At 35.5% G+C, this 20,598-nt stretch overlaps 1 protein-coding gene across 5 annotated transcripts in view; it reads right to left on the bottom strand.

Annotated features, from left to right (window-relative positions):
* The window catches only part of CD47 (CD47 molecule), an 89,294-nt gene that overhangs the window by 12,082 nt on the left and 56,614 nt on the right, over positions 1 to 20,598 (bottom strand). For 3 of the 5 annotated variants that reach the window (XM_058184628.1, XM_058184624.1, XM_058184626.1), the window contains 7 exons: positions 18,858 to 18,959; positions 17,539 to 17,631; positions 16,315 to 16,410; positions 14,647 to 14,742; positions 9,765 to 9,796; positions 4,979 to 5,003; positions 4,331 to 4,371 (listed from right to left, as the gene is read on the bottom strand). In XM_058184628.1, the coding sequence (XP_058040611.1) occupies positions 4,346 to 4,371; positions 4,979 to 5,003; positions 9,765 to 9,796; positions 14,647 to 14,742; positions 16,315 to 16,410; positions 17,539 to 17,631; positions 18,858 to 18,959 (470 nt within the window). In that variant the 3' untranslated portion in view covers positions 4,331 to 4,345. Of the gene's footprint in view, positions 1 to 4,330; positions 4,372 to 4,978; positions 5,004 to 9,764; positions 9,797 to 14,646; positions 14,743 to 16,314; positions 16,411 to 17,538; positions 17,632 to 18,857; positions 18,960 to 20,598 lie in introns of those variants that run through there. The other 2 variants (XM_058184625.1, XM_058184627.1) reach the window with 2 other exon arrangements.

A 20,598-nucleotide genomic window follows, 5' to 3' on the forward strand; every position in this document is an offset into this window, starting at 1 on the left:
GGATTATGCAGAATGTTCTGAAGAAGAAGATAAAGTTCCTACATATTTTCATGTATGGTGGACTTGTAAGAAAATTAAGTCTTTCTGGATAAGAATCTGGTGGATTATGCAGAATGTTCTGAAGAAGAAGATAAAGTTCCTACATATTTTCATGTATGGTGGACTTGTAAGAAAATTAAGTCTTTCTGGATAAGAATCTGGTGGATTATGCAGAATGTTCTGAAGAAGAAGATAAAGTTCCTACATATTTTCATGTATGGTGGACTTGTAAGAAAATTAAGTCTTTCTGGATAAGAATCTGGTGGATTATGCAGAATGTTCTGAAGAAGAAGATAAAGTTCCTACATATTTTCATGTATGGTGGACTTGTAAGAAAATTAAGTCTTTCTGGATAAGAATCTGGTGGATTATGCAGAATGTTCTGAAGAAGAAGATAAAGTTCCTACATATTTTCATGTATGGTGGACTTGTAAGAAAATTAAGTCTTTCTGGATAAGAATCTGGTGGATTATGCAGAATGTTCTGAAGAAGAAGATAAAGTTCCTACATATTTTCATGTATGGTGGACTTGTAAGAAAATTAAGTCTTTCTGGATAAGAATCTGGTGGATTATGCAGAATGTTCTGAAGAAGAAGATAAAGTTCCTACATATTTTCATGTATGGTGGACTTGTAAGAAAATTAAGTCTTTCTGGATAAGAATCTGGTGGATTATGCAGAATGTTCTGAAGAAGAAGATAAAGTTCCTACATATTTTCATGTATGGTGGACTTGTAAGAAAATTAAGTCTTTCTGGATAAGAATCTGGTGGATTATGCAGAATGTTCTGAAGAAGAAGATAAAGTTCCTACCGCAATTTTTCCTTTTGGGAATATCAAGATTTTGGCAGCTATTCATGAAAATAATTTAATCTATCAGGTACTGTTTATAGAAATCTTCTGTTTCTCCAATTTCTTCTTATATAAATTTTAAGTTTATTAATTTTCATTTGTGTTATAAAATGCTTGGTGTAACTCATGCATGTCCAGGCATGCACTTGACATATTATATAACATTGCACCACAAGAGCCATGGTGGCGCAGTAGTTACAATGCAGCATTGCAGGCTAACTGTCAACTACAGTTTGATCCTGACCAGCTCAAGATTGACTTGGCCTTCCATCCTTCCAAGCTCAGTAAAATGAGGACTCAGACTATTGGGGACAATATGCTGACTCTGTAAACTGCTTAGAAAGGGCTGTAAGGCATTGTGAAGTGGTATATAAGTCTAAGTAGTATTGCTATTTCTGGAAGACTTGGAAACCATTTGTGGACTTTGCGCTTGGAACATTGGACGCTTCAGTACCTGTACCTCGAGAACGTGGATTTTGGCAATCATGAGGATATATCCGAAGACCCAAATCTTCCTTTTATGTATAGCACAAGGGTGTAATAATGTATTTTCTTTTTGTTTGTTTGTTGCAAAAAAATAATAATAATAAAAAAAAAATAATAAAAAAAAAAAAGAGGGACACTTAGTGTAACAAACATATTTCTGGAGCAATTGTGTCAAAAATAACACTGAACAATAAAGATTTTGCTTCCTGAACACTTTTGGGCATATCGAAGATTTTTGGCAGCTATTCATGAAAATAATTTAATCTATCAGGTACTGTTTATAGAAATCTTCTGTTTCTCCAATTTCTTCTTATATAAATTTTAAGTTTATTAATTTTCATTTGTGTTATAAAATGCTTGGTGTAACTCATGCATGTCCAGGCATGCACTTGACATGTTATATAACATTGCACCACAAGAGCCATGGTGGCGCAGTAGTTACAATGCAGCATTGCAGGCTAACTGTCAACTACAGTTTGATCCTGACCAGCTCAAGATTGACTTGGCCTTCCATCCTTCCAAGCTCAGTAAAATGAGGACTCAGACTATTGGGGACAATATGCTGACTCTGTAAACTGCTTAGAAAGGGCTGTAAGGCATTGTGAAGTGGTATATAAGTCTAAGTAGTATTGCTATTTCTGGAAGAGGTATAGTTTTGGTATATGTCAGGCATACTTAGGGTGGCTGGATGCTGCCTTGAAAGCAGCTTGCATGCACAGATGCTGCTCATTTCATTGATATCAGTTTCCATGTATTTTGATGCAGTTGTTTCAAGACATAGGATAGGCTAGGCACATGTAATTTACATAACAAGTAAGCCAGTTATAGACTTGCTATGGGACAACTAGTGATAGCAAAAATGTCTCAGTCATGTTGGAACAGTTGTGATATGTTTTACATTTGTGGCAAATACAGTTTAAGCCCCAAATGTTTTACATTTGTGGCAAATACAGTTTAAGCCCCAAAGATGCACCACGACTGGTCTTGTTAAGGAAGCATATGAATTTATTCTGGTTATGAGATTGGTGATCAAAACAACTGGGTTCGTCACATTTGTTATGAAAGATGTGCTGTTCATCTTAGATCTTGACTCCGACGAACTTGGAACTAAATGTCATTTGTTATCCCAATGATATAGTGAGAACAGAATGATCACATGAAAGTCTGTTACTTCTGTCTGATTAATGTCACTGGCTCCTCTGCTAAAAATAAGAAATAAATTAAAAAACCCAATCTGCCTTTAGCCATAAGACCAGTGCCACATGATAATCTGCCACATAATCTGCCAGTGCTGAAGACATCAAAGAAATGAAGCTTAGATGAAATAGACGAAGATGCTGCAATGCACCAGGCTGGAAGGAACAGTGACAATGATCTGGATTTTGAAGTGTGTTTATCTGGTGAGCTTCATCTCACACACAATTAAAATGAAATGAACAAAAGCTGGGTTCAAAACTGCTAGAATGGTGTTTGCTACCACCAGCATGAAGTGTTCTGTCTTTCAAAGCCGTCAAGATGATTTAACAAATTTCTTTCCACAAGTTGAAACCTCGTTTTTTTTGTACTGACATTGATTTGTTCACAGTTTTGGGTTGGGAGCATAACCCACTAGATTGGTATCTCTTTACTGATTCATCAGTGTTAAGTCTCAAGGCTGCCTTGTTACATAATGGCAATGTACATCCTTCAATTCCTATTGGTTATGCTGCACACATGAAAGAAATGTATGTAAACAAGGAACTGTTGTTGAAGCATATCCAATACACAAAGTGCAACAGGAATATCTGTGGATATCTAAAAGTACTCGCTCTGTGGCTTGCGATGCAGCTTGGATATATCAAGTACCATTGTTACAAAAGAATGTGCAAAAGAATCACATTACGTGGAAAAGAAATGGCTACTCCAAAAGAATTTGGTTCCAGGCCAGAAAAATGTGGTAGATGAACCACTTGTTGATCCAACAAATATATTTTTGCCTCCCCTTCATATAAAACTTGGACTGAAGAAAAAAATTGTGAAAGCAATGAAGAAGGAAGGTGAAGGTTTTCATTATTTGAAACAGATGTTTCCATGAATAGCTGATGCTAAAATTAAGGAAAGCATTTTTGTTGGTCCAAAGATCTCCGACGAAAAGCAGTTCGAAGATCTGTCAGTAGCGTGAAACAAAATCCCCTGGAAATCATTCGAGGATGTTGTTGAGAATTTTCTTGGCAACTGCAGAACACCAAACTGTATTCAGTTGGTTGACAAGTTAATTACAGCATACAAGATTGTGAAGTGCAACATGCCACTGAAGATTCATTTTCTGTATTCACACTTGGACTTCTTTCCCGAAAATCTAGGTGCAGTCAGTGATGAACATAGTGAAAGCTTTCATGAGAACATTGCCACAATGGAAAATCAGTACCAGGGCAACTGGAATTCATCAATGCTGGCTGACTATTGTTGGACACTGCAGTGAAATGCATCAGGCACTTAGTACAAGTGAAAATCAACAGCAAAACACTTTTAGCATGTTGAACTTGTGCAGTATGTTGGAAACATTATGCAATTAAATAAATTATAGTCAATAAAAGTGAATTTCATATTTGTCAAGATTACTATGATTTTGAAATCATATTTGTGTTCAGTCTGAAGGGGTCTAATCATAATCATCAAAAGATTTTCAGGAAGCAAATCTTTTGAAAAAATTTGTGTAGTATAATATGCACCAAGATTCTGAAAAATAAGAATAGCAATAGTTTGCTGCACGTTAGAAAAGAAACGTGGTTGTGAGATATAGGAATATAAGTCATGATGTAAAGTCTATATCATAACCAAGCTGACAGCTATTCATGTCTTATTGGGATAAGACTATAACACTAAATCATATCTTCCAAATTCTATTTTAGAAAGATGTAGAACAAAAGAAAATGTATATCATGTTGACAAAAATGCACCCAAAATACAGACAATGGCTACTCACCATCATCATTCTAACATTACTCCTTTTGCATCTTTTGAAAAAGCAAGCAAAGAGTTAGTAATTAGTCAAACAAACAAGAACAGAATAGTCCAAGCATGCCATAGTTCCATGTAACATGAAAGAAATGAGAGCACCAATGTTAACAAAAATCCCGCTGGATTATAAAAAAACCATTAACATTCCTCTTGATTTTATATTAGCAGAAGTGCTTTCAAATCAGCTGAATCAAATAAGAAATTGGATATCCAATAGCAAAACAAAACAAAGCCAACAACAAAAAAAGAGCACAGCATAATCCCAGAAATTCATGCACCCCATGCAAAAGGCAGGGTAACATCTACCTTTAAGAAGAAATCTGCTTTCACATTAAGAGCCTGATTCTTTTGGCCAAGCAACATATACGGTCACTATCCCATTTATCCTAAAAAAATACCATCCAGTAGACATACCAAAAACTACTGCACCGCAAAGTATTTAGTAACACTTGAAATGACCAGATCACCAGTGATTTGATGCCATGATTCATGTTACATTATCCTGCATACATGTCTATTTCTAAATGGCACCAACAGTCATTCTCTAATGTTCATCAAAACACCAATATCAAATCTCCCAAACTAGACAAAATTACCACCTACCATTAAGTGATTCTTCAACAGCTTTCTGTAAAATATTTAAAATACATAAAGCTTTCAAGTCTACTTTGGAGGTCCAAAATTTAAACAACTCTAATTGATATATACAATAAATAGTGATTCTATAAAAGAAATAAAAGAGGCAGCAAAACATTAGAAAGATTAGTGACAGGTTTGGTTATTTCCAGGCTATAAATGATGATGACATGCCTGCTTCAGAAGTACTTCAGTGGCAATAGCTTCTCTTTGCAATTTAGCAGTAATGCAGACAACAAACACTACAAAGAACAAGTAGCTGCATTCAGCAAGATTGCGCCTGCAATGACAACTGTGGAATACATTTCATTTAACTGGTATCAAACTACAAATCACAGAAACAAGCTGAAGAACTAAATCTTTCAAACACATCATCAAAACTTTAACAACGATAGTATCAGTTATATTTTTGTCAAAATACTGGGATATAACAGCATTATTGCTTTAACAGTGGCAGCTCCCCCCCCCAAGTATAGTTAAGGAAAGGGATGTGATGACCTCATCAGGAATATACAAATGCTGTAATTGAAAACTACCAATATGCACCCCTTTTCTTTTTATTTCAATTAATTTCAATATGTTCATTATTTTTTTAATGACATCACTAAAAAGCCCAAAAAATAACCTGGATACCAAAATAATCATCTTAAGAATGCTTTATTTAACCACATTCATTTTGGCAGGCACTAACTATTTAAACTGGACTAAAGTTTGTCTATGCTTGTTATATGAGACACAGAGCATAGATCTCAGTGCCTAATTTCTATTTGTATATATTTTTTTCAACCTGAATCAATCCACTGGCCTATTTGTTTGTCTAGTCCAGTAAAGATTGGTAGATATGTGTTTTCTACTTTCCAGTCTAAGGCTGAGAGTGAGTGACTGGCCCAAAATCACTCAGTTGGTTTGTCTGGCTAAGGGGAGACTAGAACCTGGGTCTCCCCAATCTTACTCCAGCACATTCCACACTGCACCACGCTGGCTCTCAGAGAGATAATAGGTTATGTTGTATATTGATAGACACGACATGCACAGACACACATGCTTTACATACACAGAAAAACTGAGTCTTTACCAGTTAATGATTGTATTTAAATGTTTCTTGTTTTCCTGATTACTGAATTATACAGATAATTTAAGAACTTTCCAGAAAAAGGGCACACTACAGATTAAGATATAAATCATTTAAATATACCTGGTCAGCCTAAACCAGGATGCCCACAAAACCTGTATTAAAAGGATTTGTATTGCAGATTATGTTTTCATGTATTAGAAAACTACTAACATTAGACTAGAAATCAGGTGTAGGGATTATTTCAAACTTAATGAATCTAAAGATTTGGCTAATGCCATTGCAGACGTAATACCATGCTATGGTTAAAGCAAGCCAGAAGAGATGGATTCCCAAATAGGACATGGACAGGTATAAGAAATGTGTAACCCAATTTCTGCTCTGCTATTTTAAAGTTAACTTCTCCACTATGTCTGAGTGCAAAACTTGACACACCCACAATAGTGCGCTGCACATTACACACCTGCTTTAAAGAAAAGGGCTAGAAAATTCATTTGTTGCCAGACTAATAAAGAAGCCAAGCCAAAGAGTAGTTGAAATTTGATGGCTGAATTACAAGTAGTCCTCGACTTACAACCATCATGGAATCTGCCCATTTACATTTGTAAATTGTGAAGTTGTAAACCCATGAGACCAACCCAATTTTGCAAAAAATAAATAATTTTTTTTTTCATAAAATGGATGTTGTGGTCACAAACCAACTGCCAGGGTTGCTAAGCAAACACCACAGTTGTTAAGCAAACTAATGGTTTGTTACAGGTAGGTTTTTGTGGAAACCAGAAGTAAACGCTGTTTTTTAGTACAAATGCAAAACCCAGTTTATATGACTGCAGAATGTTGCAACTGGCTATAAATACAGTCTGGTTTCCAAGTGCCTGACATGCAGTCACATGTTCATGGGAAAGACTGGCAGCTATCGGAACTTTGGAGTCATAAATATGCGAGGAAGTCCACTGTAACCTCAAATGGTTGTTAAGTGACCAGTCATAAGTCGAGGACTACCAGTATTAAAAGGATTTGTAGTACAGCTTATTTTTTCATGTACTGTTGGAAAACTAGTAACAATGAACACAAGTAGTACACTGAGTTACAGAAAAGGCCTGGAACACCTTATCTGCATTTTATTAGACACGAATTTGCAACTACGTTCACAGGTTCAACTATCTTCCTACTTTCCAAGCATATCAAAGGGAAAGGCGCATAATAAAGTCAGCATAGATAAAAAAGACAGTAGAGATGGCATCAGTAACCATCTCAGGCAGCAAGTACTCTTGGGGAATTTTGCATCGTAATTAATTAATCAATTAATTTCTATAGCCACCCATCTCAATCAATGACTCTGGATGGCTTGCAATTCCAAATGTTGTGATTTCATGAGGTCTCATTAAGAACCAAACAATGTTGTAATATTTCAGATGTATTTGTTTCTGGATGGCCAATTTAGCACACCCTCTGAGGCTGTCCATAGATTTGCATTACCCATCACTATTGTGCAGTCATGCTGTCTCCTATAAATCATTTCTAGGAACAATTTTTCAATATAGCAGAATAATGCATATCTAAAGTTGTAATTCATAAAGATCTTGTAGTACAGAGAAGTACATAGTAGAAAGCAAGAAGCAAGGCTTGGGAACACTGTGGACATGCACACAATTATTTTCTAATCACTTCATTGTATGATACTGGCTTTCTTCAATCATCCAAGAATTTATAGGGGATCACACTAGACAATAATTCACATATAACATATTTGCATTGCATGTACCAGTTATCCAAAACTTAGCAAAATGTCTATCTTAAAAATGCAAATGTTCATCCAAATCAACTTAGCAGTGAATCTTTGAAATATGTTCAATTATTTTAATTATGAAGTAGAGATACACAGCAGAAGAAAGCAAATATAGGGAATTAACCCAAAAATTGATTTAATTTGTTAAATTTTATTTTAGTCAGGTGCACATTTAACTAAGCTTTTATTTTGTCCAACTTCTTTGTATTATGTTAGCTACTTTTTTGATTTGGCCACTGACATGCCACCCCAAATTGGCCTCTGGTTAGACTGGAATGGAGTGGAGGATTACAGTAGGCAGCACTCTTGAGAATATACATTGGTTCAATAATGTTGGAAACATGGGAAAAAATTTGGGTTAGAAATGTTAAATTTACGCAAGCACAGAATTTAAGGGAAAATTTTTATAAGATGTTTTATAGATGGCATTTAGATCCTAAGAAATTATCATGTATGTATCCAGATATGCAAGCGAAATGTTGGAGATGTAATTGTGATGATGCTACATATTTTCATGTATGGTGGACTTGTAAGAAAATTAAGTCTTTCTGGATAAGAATCTGGTGGATTATGCAGAATGTTCTGAAGAAGAAGATAAAGTTCCTACCGCAATTTTTCCTTTTGGGAATAACAACGGACTGTACAGTGATTGAGACTAAGTTGATTTTGAACTTAATAACAGCAGCACGACTGTTGATTGGACAATATTGGAAGAAAAAAGAATTACCCACAATAGAAGAATGGATATTGAAAGTTTCCAATTTGGCTGAGATGGCTAAAATCTCAGCCTTCTTGAAAGACAGTACTCAAGAAAAATATTTAAATGAATGGAAGAACTGGATTGATTATATTCAAAATAGATATCAGATTAAGAAATTTCGGATTGCTTTTGAATGAAGGATGTTATTTTGATTTTAATGGAAGAAGTCAGGTTATGTGAGAGAAAGATTATAATTGTGTTAGATTTTAAAAATTTAATGTATGACTGTTTTGTTTAAGGAACTATACCTTGTGTTTGCTCCGGGAAGTCTGGGGGGGGGAGGGGGGTTTAGGAGGGAGGGGGGGAGGGGGAAAAAATTTAATTGTTGTAAAACTGTTTTAATAAAAAAAAAAAAAAAAGAGAATATACATTGGTTTAGCTATTCTTTAATAACTAAGCATGAACAAGTCAATTGCGATTTCAGGGTTCAAACCCTAAATTAATTAGCATGACTGTATTTTTCCAACACTTTGGGATTTTGTTTTTTAAATCGTATTTCCTCCATAAATTGTATTTTAGTTTTTTATTATTTTAATATAAAAAGAAAGAAGAAGAAAAGATAGGTGAGACTGTATAATGACACACAGAGGAAAAGAAAGAAACCAACACAAATGAGTCCACTGGAGTTGGATAGCTTATAGATTCAAGTAAGAATGAATGAATGAATGAATATGTAATTAATCTAGTACATGCAGACAATAATTCAATCTAATTTTAAATACCTCATTAAATCCTCATCATATGAAACAATATAATAACACTGATCACCCATTGACAGAACATCCTGATTCCAGTGGATAACTGATCAAGCTGCAAGTAAATTTTGCATTTTGCAGTTTCAATATGAAACAGGGTAAGAAAAGATATTGCCAGAAAGACTTCTTACAGTGTAGAATGAAAAATGTGGAAACCCAGGTTTAATGAGTTCCAAGAGAGTTGATACTGACTTGATGGCATATAATAGTAAAGATCCTTGAAGAAAGTATAGATAGCCAGTTACTGACAACACACATTCTTGCCAAGTTTTCTGTGGGTTTTGCTTGCTACCAACCTGCAATTATGAAAGCTTAGCATCTCATTACAAATTCCCCGAGCCATGTAGACACCCCAAATACATTAATGGTAAGCTTACCCTTGGAGGCTGATGATCTTTCAAGTTGGAACCTAGGTTAAAAATATAGAACAAATTTTCTGATTAGATAACTAAAGCACAAATATCGGATCACTTTGTACGGATGATATCATCAGAATTTAAACCGAGTGTCTCATTAATTATTTTTAAATGAGGGTTTATTTCTATCTTCAGTTATTACAATATGACATCCTTCATAAGCTAAATTAAGGGGGGAAAGTAAGAAGCAAGCCACTGCAATGTTAAGGGAAACTCTAAATAGTTCAATTGCCTAAGACAGGAATGAAGACTTAACTGAAAACTAACAAACTCTCCTTCTACAATCATTTTTCTATAAGAGGGTTAATTTATCAGAAATCTGATGAGTCCAACACGTAGCCTTTAAATGTTAACATATATTTCTCAGATATGATTTGCTACAGGTTCATTTTCTTCTGTCTGGAGGATAAATACTGGGACTCCCACCTTACAGAAGACATAGGAAGAAAATTGGGCAACTGAAACAATTCTAATAATGGAAGAAGTGATACTGGGATACAGAAATTGAGGATGATCCTGGAAATACTATCTAATCTGACTACGTGAAACAATTGTTTCTGGTACAGATTATAGTTAATCTTTAATATCCTTTACCTCCGATCTCCTAGAGTTCTAAGCACGCAGGTAGAAAATTAATGCTGTGTTAAAGTAGTCTCAACATTCTATGATCACCCCACATTTTTTGTCCCTTTTTGATGTTAGATGCATGAAAGGGGAAAAGAAGAATTTTTGGAAGAAAATATAAAGTTGTTCTTTATATATGTGAAATCTATTCATACAGTATCTACTAATTACAGACGTTGTATGATGGAACTGCATATGTAAACTGGCTTTCAGGAATACACCAAACAACGCTTATTGTAGACTGTCATCCTTGATTTTTTTCTCTCTGTTGATTGAAGTTTGTTTTCTCACACTATAATTTAATTATTTGATTTATATTTTCCATTAGGTCAGCAGTTCTCAACCTGTGGGTCGGGACCCCTTTGGGGGTCGAATGACGATTTGCCAGGGGTCGCCTAAGACCATCAGAAATATGGGAAGTATACTTGCGAGTCGAAGAATCACGCTCCAATGGTTGACTTCACAAGCCAGCTGCAGGCTCTTCAAATCGCTAGCCGAATTCGGCTTCAGGCGCGATGAATTAAAAAAGAGAGAAATCTTTGCTCTGATGTCTCCCTCTCAAGCCAGCTGCAATCACTCCCAATCACTAGCCTAATCTGGCTTCAGGCACGATAAACTTAATAGGGGAGGAGTCTCCGCTTTAATGCCTCCGTCCTCAAGGCAATCGCAAGCAGTTCAGATCGCTAGCCAATATGGCTTCAGGCGCGATAAATTCAAAACGAAAATAATTTTACGGTTGGGGGTCGCAACACCGTGGGGAATTGTATTAAAGGGGTCGCCGCACCATGGGGAATTGTATTAAAGGGGTCACAGCACTATAAAGGTTGAGAACCACTGCATTAGGTGCAGCTATTTTGTAACAAAACAACAGGATATAAATATTTTTAAACTAACCATGACTACATTCCAGCTGGCACTACATATAAGGGCAATAACTCTCTACATCAAAGTTGGTTCAAATCATTTATTATTTAATGCAGTTTTAGATTGCTTTATTTGTTATTTCAAAGCAGTCTTTTATCAGCACCCTCCTACACTAAAATCTTGCTGTTTAAATCAAGATATAATAATGGGACATCAAAATTAATTCTACTGTAGAACAAAGGGCCACACAAAGCGAAGCTCTGGGAATTTGGAAAGAATTTGTATGCAAGATAATCAGATTTGAGTCATTAATTTGAGTTCTCTGAAGCTCCTTTAAACTGTTCCACTGAAATTCAATAGCAAAATGACAATTTTATTGGATTTTTAACTAACTGCATTTAGTTTAAATTGTTTTAAACTAAAATAGAGTTTACTTATTGGACTTCTATGCTGCCCATCTCAATACTACAGCGACTCTAGCCAGTTTACAATATAATAAAGATTAAAATGGGCAAAAAGCAATTTAAAAAGCATAAAAAATTAATAAAAATTAAAACCAAAATTATATGCAGCCTCGGGTAAAGCATCTTCTCTATCCTATCAGGCCCCCTCAATGTAGAGGACCCTACAGGGCCACAGGCCAAGCAGCAGAACCAAGTTTTTAGGTTCTTCTGGAAGGCCAGGAGTATGGGAGCGGATCTCCCCTTTGACAGGGGAATATTCCAGAGGGCAATTATATCATGGGTAGAGTTATTTCATGCATGAGCAACCTTGCCCTACATCTCATTTTAAGGCTCCAGTGTACCTATGGATTGCATTATAGAAATTTCCTGATAACTCTGCCAATATTATTCGATGTAATTTTCTCAAAAACGGATTTTGTATCTTAAGCCATTCAACCTTGCACACGGAGTATGGTCTCCTTCCAGAAAACATTGTTTGGATTTCTTTTTTCTCTATTACTCTACTTATTTCTTATTACTCTAAATACCACACTGTCCTTCTGGTCTGGTCACTGTCCTATTCTGTCTAGCCTTAGGAGGCCAACATGAGGGAAACTGATCATCACTGCAACAGAGAGTACTAAGCTAGACAGATCAAGTGGTTTGAGCAAAAATAAAGCAAGCTGCAGTACTTCTGTCTGCTGACTGAATGCACAAATGTATTATAATTATAATTAAGTTCCTAATGGGAAATATATAACCTCCAGGTTGTAGGGTTACTATCAACCCAATATAGTACACCTTTTTCTCTTTGTACTATAATAGAAATAAAATTAGGTACCTGATACACCTTTGGAAGATTGTAGCATACAAACCAATCATATATAATGAGATATGTCTCTCACTGAAAAACATGCGTAACAACGCAATGCACGAATAAATTAATGGAAAACATATACTAAAAAGTAATTCTAAATGTAACGCTTGAGTAGATAATTCTGGACTCAAGTACTTCTCTGTATTTGATATAACTCAGGATTAAACAGCCACTATTGAATAGTGCTTGTTTGACTTTTACTTGCTTAAATAGTCACAGTCGTGCCTTTGCTTACATTTCTACCTATCATGATCAGTTCTCTATCTATGCAGCAGTGAGGATTTATGCACAACAAAAATCATCATTGTCTGAAGTAACTATTGAGAATGAAAGCTCCAGTCACAGCAGGTTCTTCATCATACATATTATGAACATTTTCTATAGGCACAAATTATTATATATTTATAATATATATTTATAATATAATTATAACTTATGTCATAAATTAATACCCTAAATGTCATAATTTTTATTCTTTCACTCTAATCTATTATAAAGTTTCCTAATTTTTCCCCTAACTGCTTGAAGCTTCCAATATTCAAATGTAAAAGTATGGCATTTTATGTATTAATAAAAATAAGTAATAAAATGCAAATGAAATGTTCCTGATCAAGCGTATATTAAAGCATATTCCAGTTGTGGATCATATGAAATATATCATACAACTGTTAATTCAACTAAAGGTCTCAAGTGCTGTTGTGGTGTTGTTATTGAGTCTATAACCAACCACACAGTACTATACTAGCTTTCCCAATAACCAAGGCTACATTTTCTAACTGCATGTTCATTAAGCAATATCTTTTGCCAGAAGAAACTTAGCTATGTAGTAGAACAGCATATATTAAGTGTGATTCATTCAGATGTTTATATGCCTAGGCAATGATAAATGATAATTATTTAAACTAAGTGGGGGTCACATGGTTATTTAAACCATGTGACCCCAGATGATTGACTGGATTTAACTGCTGTATATGTGACTCACATACAGGAGAAAAAAAGTATGGTCTGTGGACACTGATTAAAAACAATAATCTTGTAAATATATGACTGATGTGCCATGATAGGGAAGGCCACGCATCGTATGAACTTTCTTCATTCACAAACAATACTATGATCCAAATATTTGTTTTGTTAAAAAAAGAAAATGATTAAACAAGAATCTCTTTAAAAAAATCAGTAATTTTCTTAACTGAATATTTATATCTTATATAAGCTTTATCTATCTATCTATCCATCCATCCATCTATAAAATATATTTAAATATACTTTAAGCAGCAATTGTGATCAAGAGGGCTTTCACACAGATTGAACACTGTTCAATTAGTTGTGCCTGTTCCTGGCACTGTTGTTAGTTGTGCCTGTTCCTGACTGTTCAGACAATCACTCACATCCTAGCCACTTCATAAATGGGTAACTACAATGTACTCTAATCAGGCTGTCTTTAAAGGCCACACAGAAGCTACAGCTGCTGCAGAATGCAAGGGCACCCACAATGATAAGCATGCTGTATTATGCCCATGTGATGGCAGTACTCAAGCGCAATTCCAGGTGACAGTTATTATATAAAAAGTCTATTATGACATACAGCCTGGATTTTGATGCTGAATGTACTATATTGGGTTATAGCTGAGTGTTTCTGCCCATTCAGCATCACTGGGCAGAGTGGGATGCCTTCAATGAATCAATGTCATCTATTGGGACCTAAGAAGTGCATTCCTCTCTAACAACACCTGCCTTCTGGAATAGCATCCCACCAGAGCGTCCTACAGCTGCCATCCTGATGACATTCGTAAAATCTCTGAAAATGTGGCTATACATCCAAGCCTTGGGATACCGAAGTAATTGAGTTGGATATTGTGTCATTACACCATTTGCCTTCTGGATGCTGATCATCTGTTTCTTTTTCTTTTCTTTCTTTCATAATTCTTGTTTGTTTGTTTATTTGTTTTTAAGAAAAGTAACCTACCCAGAATCATCTGGGGTCAAATAATCTTATGAAATAAATGAGCAAACATTTTCTACAGAAATTACTTACCAATAATAATAATAATGTAAATTAAGCCAATTGCTGCTACAGCACTAATAATTGCTAAGCCTGCAATCAAAACAGCTCCATTTTTCGGCTGACATTCTGTTGAGAGAAAAAAGATGGGCATTTAAGTTAGCTGTGAAAGACCGGGGGGGGGGGCTAGTATTTTCACCAGCTCTGAACAATATTGTATAGATGTTTGAGTGCTCATATACTTTACATTTTTCAGACATAATAGTAGAACATGCAAGGACATCTTGAAATTATATACATAAATGAGGCTTAGTTTTTTCATGGCTTTACTATATAAACGTTAGGACTAACAGAATTTTATTTATTTTTTTATGGCAGACTAGTTTGTGCATGAGTCTGTTTAACCTGTATAAGGAAGGCTGTATCAGTTAAAACAGTTACATAATAATTAAACATTTCTAAGATGTTGTAAGAAGCAACCCACAACCCAGAGGCCTGACAGGCATATCTGGAATTTTAAGAGAACTCAAATTCTTACAAATATATGCCATGAAGGAAGCCTGACATGCATGACAAAATGTCTGTCACGGTAACATATCTGTTCTCACAAACGCTGATTCATCAGATAGCAGGAGATAGTAGTCCACAATAGTGAACAAAACTGTAAGCTCAAAAATGATACTATTTAAATTGTATAAAAATGCTTCACAGTTTAATTTATACAGAACTTCCATATCTGGGCTTCAAAAAAGTGCAATAATCACTAGGTGGCAGCAAAAAGAGTTTTATCTGTTATTTGGAATTTTACAGCTCTGATATGGTAGCCCCATATTAAGGCAGTATCTTTATTTATAGCTTTATTTGTTATATTTGTATCCCACCTGTCACACAGGCACTCAAAGTGGGAAACATGAAAGCAATGCAAAATATATAAAATACTAATCTTGGTCAAAAGAAACGAATCGCCAAATGTAATATTTTTGTCCTCTTTGGCAGCTCCTTAAAGCATCCATGTCTTTTCCCAGAGTTGAGTATCAGCTGCAAACAGCTGCTGCAGCAAAACCCCAGGAAAATCTATGCTTGGGTTTAGAAGATGCGATGGATGCTTACATGCAGGCCACTGTGCAAAGTGCCTTTTCCCTCTTGAAACTGAAGCCATGCACAACCATAGCACATAGCAACTAGAAGGTAGGGAGGAAGGGAGTGACGGAAGGACCACACTGAAATGGGTTAAGAAGATAGGAAGGAAAGCAAAAAGGGGGAGGGGAGGAAATAAAATGAATTAAGAGAAGGTAAGGGGGTGGAAATCATTGGGCAAGGAAGGAAAAAACCAGAGACAGCATCACAAAGGCAAGCCCAAATTAAGCTACAGCTAAGCTAATCTTCAAAGGTATTCATTCTTTTCAGCAGTGATGCTTGCGATAATTTGCATTTTTGATTTATTACCTTCTTTTCAAGACCATGTAAGATGATGCTGAGCTGCAAGGGCCAGCATTCTTTCCCATGCTAACTAGGACACTGGAAGTCCAGAAGCATTTGATATGGGTTGATAATATCTGAAAGTATTGAATTTGATATAGACATATAGCTATGCTTTGTTGTAATTTTGTTTTAGTTTGTGACAGCCACAATATAAAAGTTAAGTAACTTCTTCAGAACCAAGCTGTAACACATATTACTTTGATAAAGTACATAGTTTACCTGTCACACACAAAGCAAATCCAGCCACAGCAATTACATATCCGAGTGCTTTCAGAGCTAGCAAAATAACTGCAAAAAGTGGTTGCTTCTCAAAAACTAGGGAAAAAACAATAATGTTACTGAGAAAAGAACATATTCACAAACAAATGAGAAATAGAACAAGTCAGGATCTTTTAAAAAATAATTTAAACTTGTACAAATATGTCTCTGGCATCGAGTGTGAAACAGATAAAGGTATCAGGATGAATGAATGAAATAATCCTAGGGTAACTTGTTTCATGTGAAACTCTCAATTATTTTTTCTTGTGTTCAATTGTGTCTGATTCTCAAAGAGTGCCAGGACAAGTCTCTTAAGTTTTCTTGGCAAGGTTTTTCAGAAGAGGCTTGCAATTGCCTCCTTCCCAGAGCTGAGAGAAAATGATTTAACCAAGATCACCCAGGTAGTTTTGTGCCTAAGGAAGGACTACAGCTTCTGGTCTCCTGGTTTCCACCCTGATGCAAACATTACACCAAGGAGGCTCTCACAACTCTCAGCATAATGTAGTAGAACAGAAATTGAATACTAAAGGCCAACAAACAATGCTGGCTGGCACAAGAGTATATGGAACTCCTAGGCCACACTGACTTATGGCTCCATCTTCTATTGATGCAAAGATTTCCATATTTAGAACTATTGGTATTGGTGCTTTCTAAACTTTGGTGCTCTAAGCTTTGGTGCTCTAAGGTAGTGCCTACTTGATCTTAACCTAATGTCAACCCTGACAACAAGTACAACCCATAAACAGCCCATCAGTTATTGTACACCTACTTATAAACAAAAGTTTTGTACATTTTTCCCCAATGGGTATTTTCAGCTCAAATTCTTCTCTCACATAGGACAGTAAAAAATCACCTCTTCACTTCAAGAAAAGTGATACTTTGAGGAATCTCTAACTGATGCTTTGACCTATCAACGAAAAACAAAAAATCTCCTTGGCAATATTACATATTGTAATATTACATATTGAATTTGGTACTCTGGTACCAATTCAAAGTTCTGAATCCTTTCCTCCTTCTCCCCATATGTTGTCTAAAACGCAATGAGAATACTGTTGTTCAATGCCAATAGATCTCTACTAATTTTATGATTCCTTTCTCTTCTGCATTCCCCCCTGCACCTTCAGTTACATTTAACTTAGTCTCTAAAAAGAAATACAGTGATCAAATAAATTAGAAGATTCTCACCTGATGTGAACAGGAAGTATAAAAGAGGCACTACGATGATTGCAGGGATGACAATGAGGCCAATACCAGTTTTAACCAATGTTGTATATCCACCTGGATGAAGTCAATTTTTTAAAAAATAAATCCAGTCTTTACTGTCAAACTATTATGTAAGAATACTATTTATATTAAGAATAAAGTAGAAAAAAGTAGAAATATCCTTTTTCCAAGTTGTCTTTTTTTATTTTATTCCAATAGAATGGGCTGGAGGACCTGTGGATTTCCGGATGGCAGAACCACCATCATTCCCCACCATTAGCCATACTGGCTAGGCATAAAATGGCTACATCTGAAGAAAAAGATTGTCCCTTAGCTCTAAAATTTGCAACTAATAAAGCTACAGTTAGAAAGTAGGGAACAAATCTGATTCAATCAATACCTTCATCAATTCATATTTAATCCATAGAATTTTTTGATATGTCACTAATTATTAGTTCTTAGATAGGATGCAATATTAACATTGGAAGACAACATGTAAAATAGCTTATTGTAGGAATTTCATACTTGGAAATAATTGTGATGATTGTATTCTAAAATTAGCAGAAAATTATGAAGGTGACCTACTTAAGTGCCTCCTGAGGGGAAGAACAGCACAAGAGAAATACCACTTTCCTTTTAAATGTTTACCCAATAGTAAGGGGAAGTTATCCTACTAACACAGGAAGAAAATATTAATATGAATATTTTTAAATGACAAGGATTAATACTGGACATGCTTCATCTATATGAACCATTCTATATTTTAATGAAGGATTTCTACTCTTACTAGTCTCAATGTTCGTTGTTTATGACTGCAAATTAGCTGAACAAATAACAATGCATTCAAGATGCCTTTTATTTTATATTTGTGGTAATTTATTAAACAAAAAAAATAAAAATGTATGTTTTGTATAGTAAAGTAAAAATCGGGAAGGACAGTGAGGGAACCATGACCAAATATTTCATAACCTCAGAGATACCTGCGTTTTTATAATATTTCTAATAAATAAATATTTAATATGTAGCAAGAATAATATATACCAAGTGTATTCAAAATATATGTTGAACCTATAAAACTAGGACAGTTACAGTAATAGAAATAGAAGTAGTAATTTAATCAGGGTTACGAGTAATATCTTTAATTCACTTGGTAACATTTTGAATCTTTCAGATTAATTTGCCTTTTTTATGTAAAAACTATTATCAGTCACATACTGGCTATTATCAAATTCAGTCTTGCTATATATAGCTTAAGGCCCAATTTAGCTTGATGGAGTACATTTATTTATTAAAATTCTTACCTTGGGCATAAAAAATGATACCAATTACAGCAAAAATTGATATTAATATTCCTGTAACATTTAAGCCAATTTTCTTTTTGAATGTCATGTCAAACTTTTTAGCTAAAAGAAAAATAAAAGATAAAAACAACAATTAGAGATTAAATGCTTAAATAAATACATGACTTTCAAATTATGCTTTTGAACAGTATCAACTGAATATGAATGCTGTATGTATGTATTAGTGGTGGGTTGCTCCGGGTTCGCTCCGGTTCTGGAGAGCCGGTAATAAAAATCTGCTGGCGTTCAGAGAACTGGTAGTAATGGCTGGCTAGCCACGCCCCCAAACCGGTTCCCAGATCATCAGAGGTTTGGGTTTTTTTTACTTTTGAAAGCCTCTTTTCTTCAGCCAAAAAAAGGCTTTTAAAAGTAAAAAAAAAACCCTCTGATGATCGCGCGGCTGAGCAGGGATCATCAGAACCCTTTAAAAGTTTTTTTTTTTTTAAACAATCTCTTTGGCTGAGTTAAGAGCTTCTGGGCTGCTATTAGGCAAGTTCAGCTGGGATCCTCAGAGGAGCCTTTTAAAATCTTTTTTTCCTCTGGCCCACCTATCCCCCCTCCTCACTTACATAATTACTGCTCCTTTCAGGCTCGCTTTTCCTTGGGTTACTGCAATCAGTTGCATCAGCTAGCAACTGAATCTGCCTGTCTGGAATCCATGTCCTCAGTGCCTTTGGTGGCTGAGGAACTCTGGGAATTGAAGTCCACAAACCTTAAAGTTACTAAGGACTTTAGTAACCCCTGATCTAAAAAATATAAATAAAATAAAATAATAAAATATTTGTGCAGCTTTCTGAGATTTGGTGTGTATCTGTAGTGTTTCACTCTACACCAACACACAGAATCTCACAAAGCTGTATGTGGTATTGTATGTGTGTGAGAGAGAGAGTCAGTTGTGTGTGTGTAAAGTGTGAAAGTTGGTTTTTGAGCTTTTTGTGGCTGTGTGAGGTTCCTGCTTGTTGCAGGAGCCATTTTGGATGAAGTGCAGCTGCTTTTACATTGTGTGTGAGTCTGTGTGTTGTGTGTGTGTAAAGTGTGAAAGTTGGTTTTTGAGCTTTTTGTGGCTGTGTGAGGTTCCTGCTTGTTGCAGGGGCAATTTTGGGTGAAGTGCAGCTGCTTTTACATTGTTTGTGAGTCTGTTGTGTTGTGTTGTGTGGTGTGGTGTGGTGAGGTGGTGTGTGTGTGTGTGTGTGTGTGTGTGTGTCCCTTCGCAAGGACTTGGAGGCAGCTCCTCTGAGGAAAAGAGGAGGTGGCGAAGCTCTGGCTGCCCCCTGGGAGAAATCGCCCTATCTCTGCAGCATTGGTCATGTGACTGAGTGGGCTTGGCCAACTTGATGTCATTCACAGCAAGGTGCCGCCCCACCTTGCCCTGAATGACTTCAAGTTGGCCACGCCCATTCAGTCATATGACCACCAAGCAATGCCCACCAAATAAGCCATGCCCACAGAACTGGTAGTAAAAAAAATTGGAACCACCCCTGGTATGTATGTATGTATGTATAACTTTGTTTAGATTACATTCCCATATTTATTTATTTAAACCCAAGGCTCCTGTGGTTTTACAAACTATAGAAAAAACATGAAAGCTCACACAAAAATCAATGCACATTTCTAATGTATATATTTTCTATTTATTTTCTTCTAAGGAAATGATTTTAATCTAGTACACAATATATTTTTGCACAATATGCTTTGATTTAAA

Source organism: Ahaetulla prasina, chromosome 5 (assembly GCF_028640845.1).
Source record: "Ahaetulla prasina isolate Xishuangbanna chromosome 5, ASM2864084v1, whole genome shotgun sequence".
Lineage (NCBI taxonomy): Eukaryota > Metazoa > Chordata > Lepidosauria > Squamata > Colubridae > Ahaetulla > Ahaetulla prasina.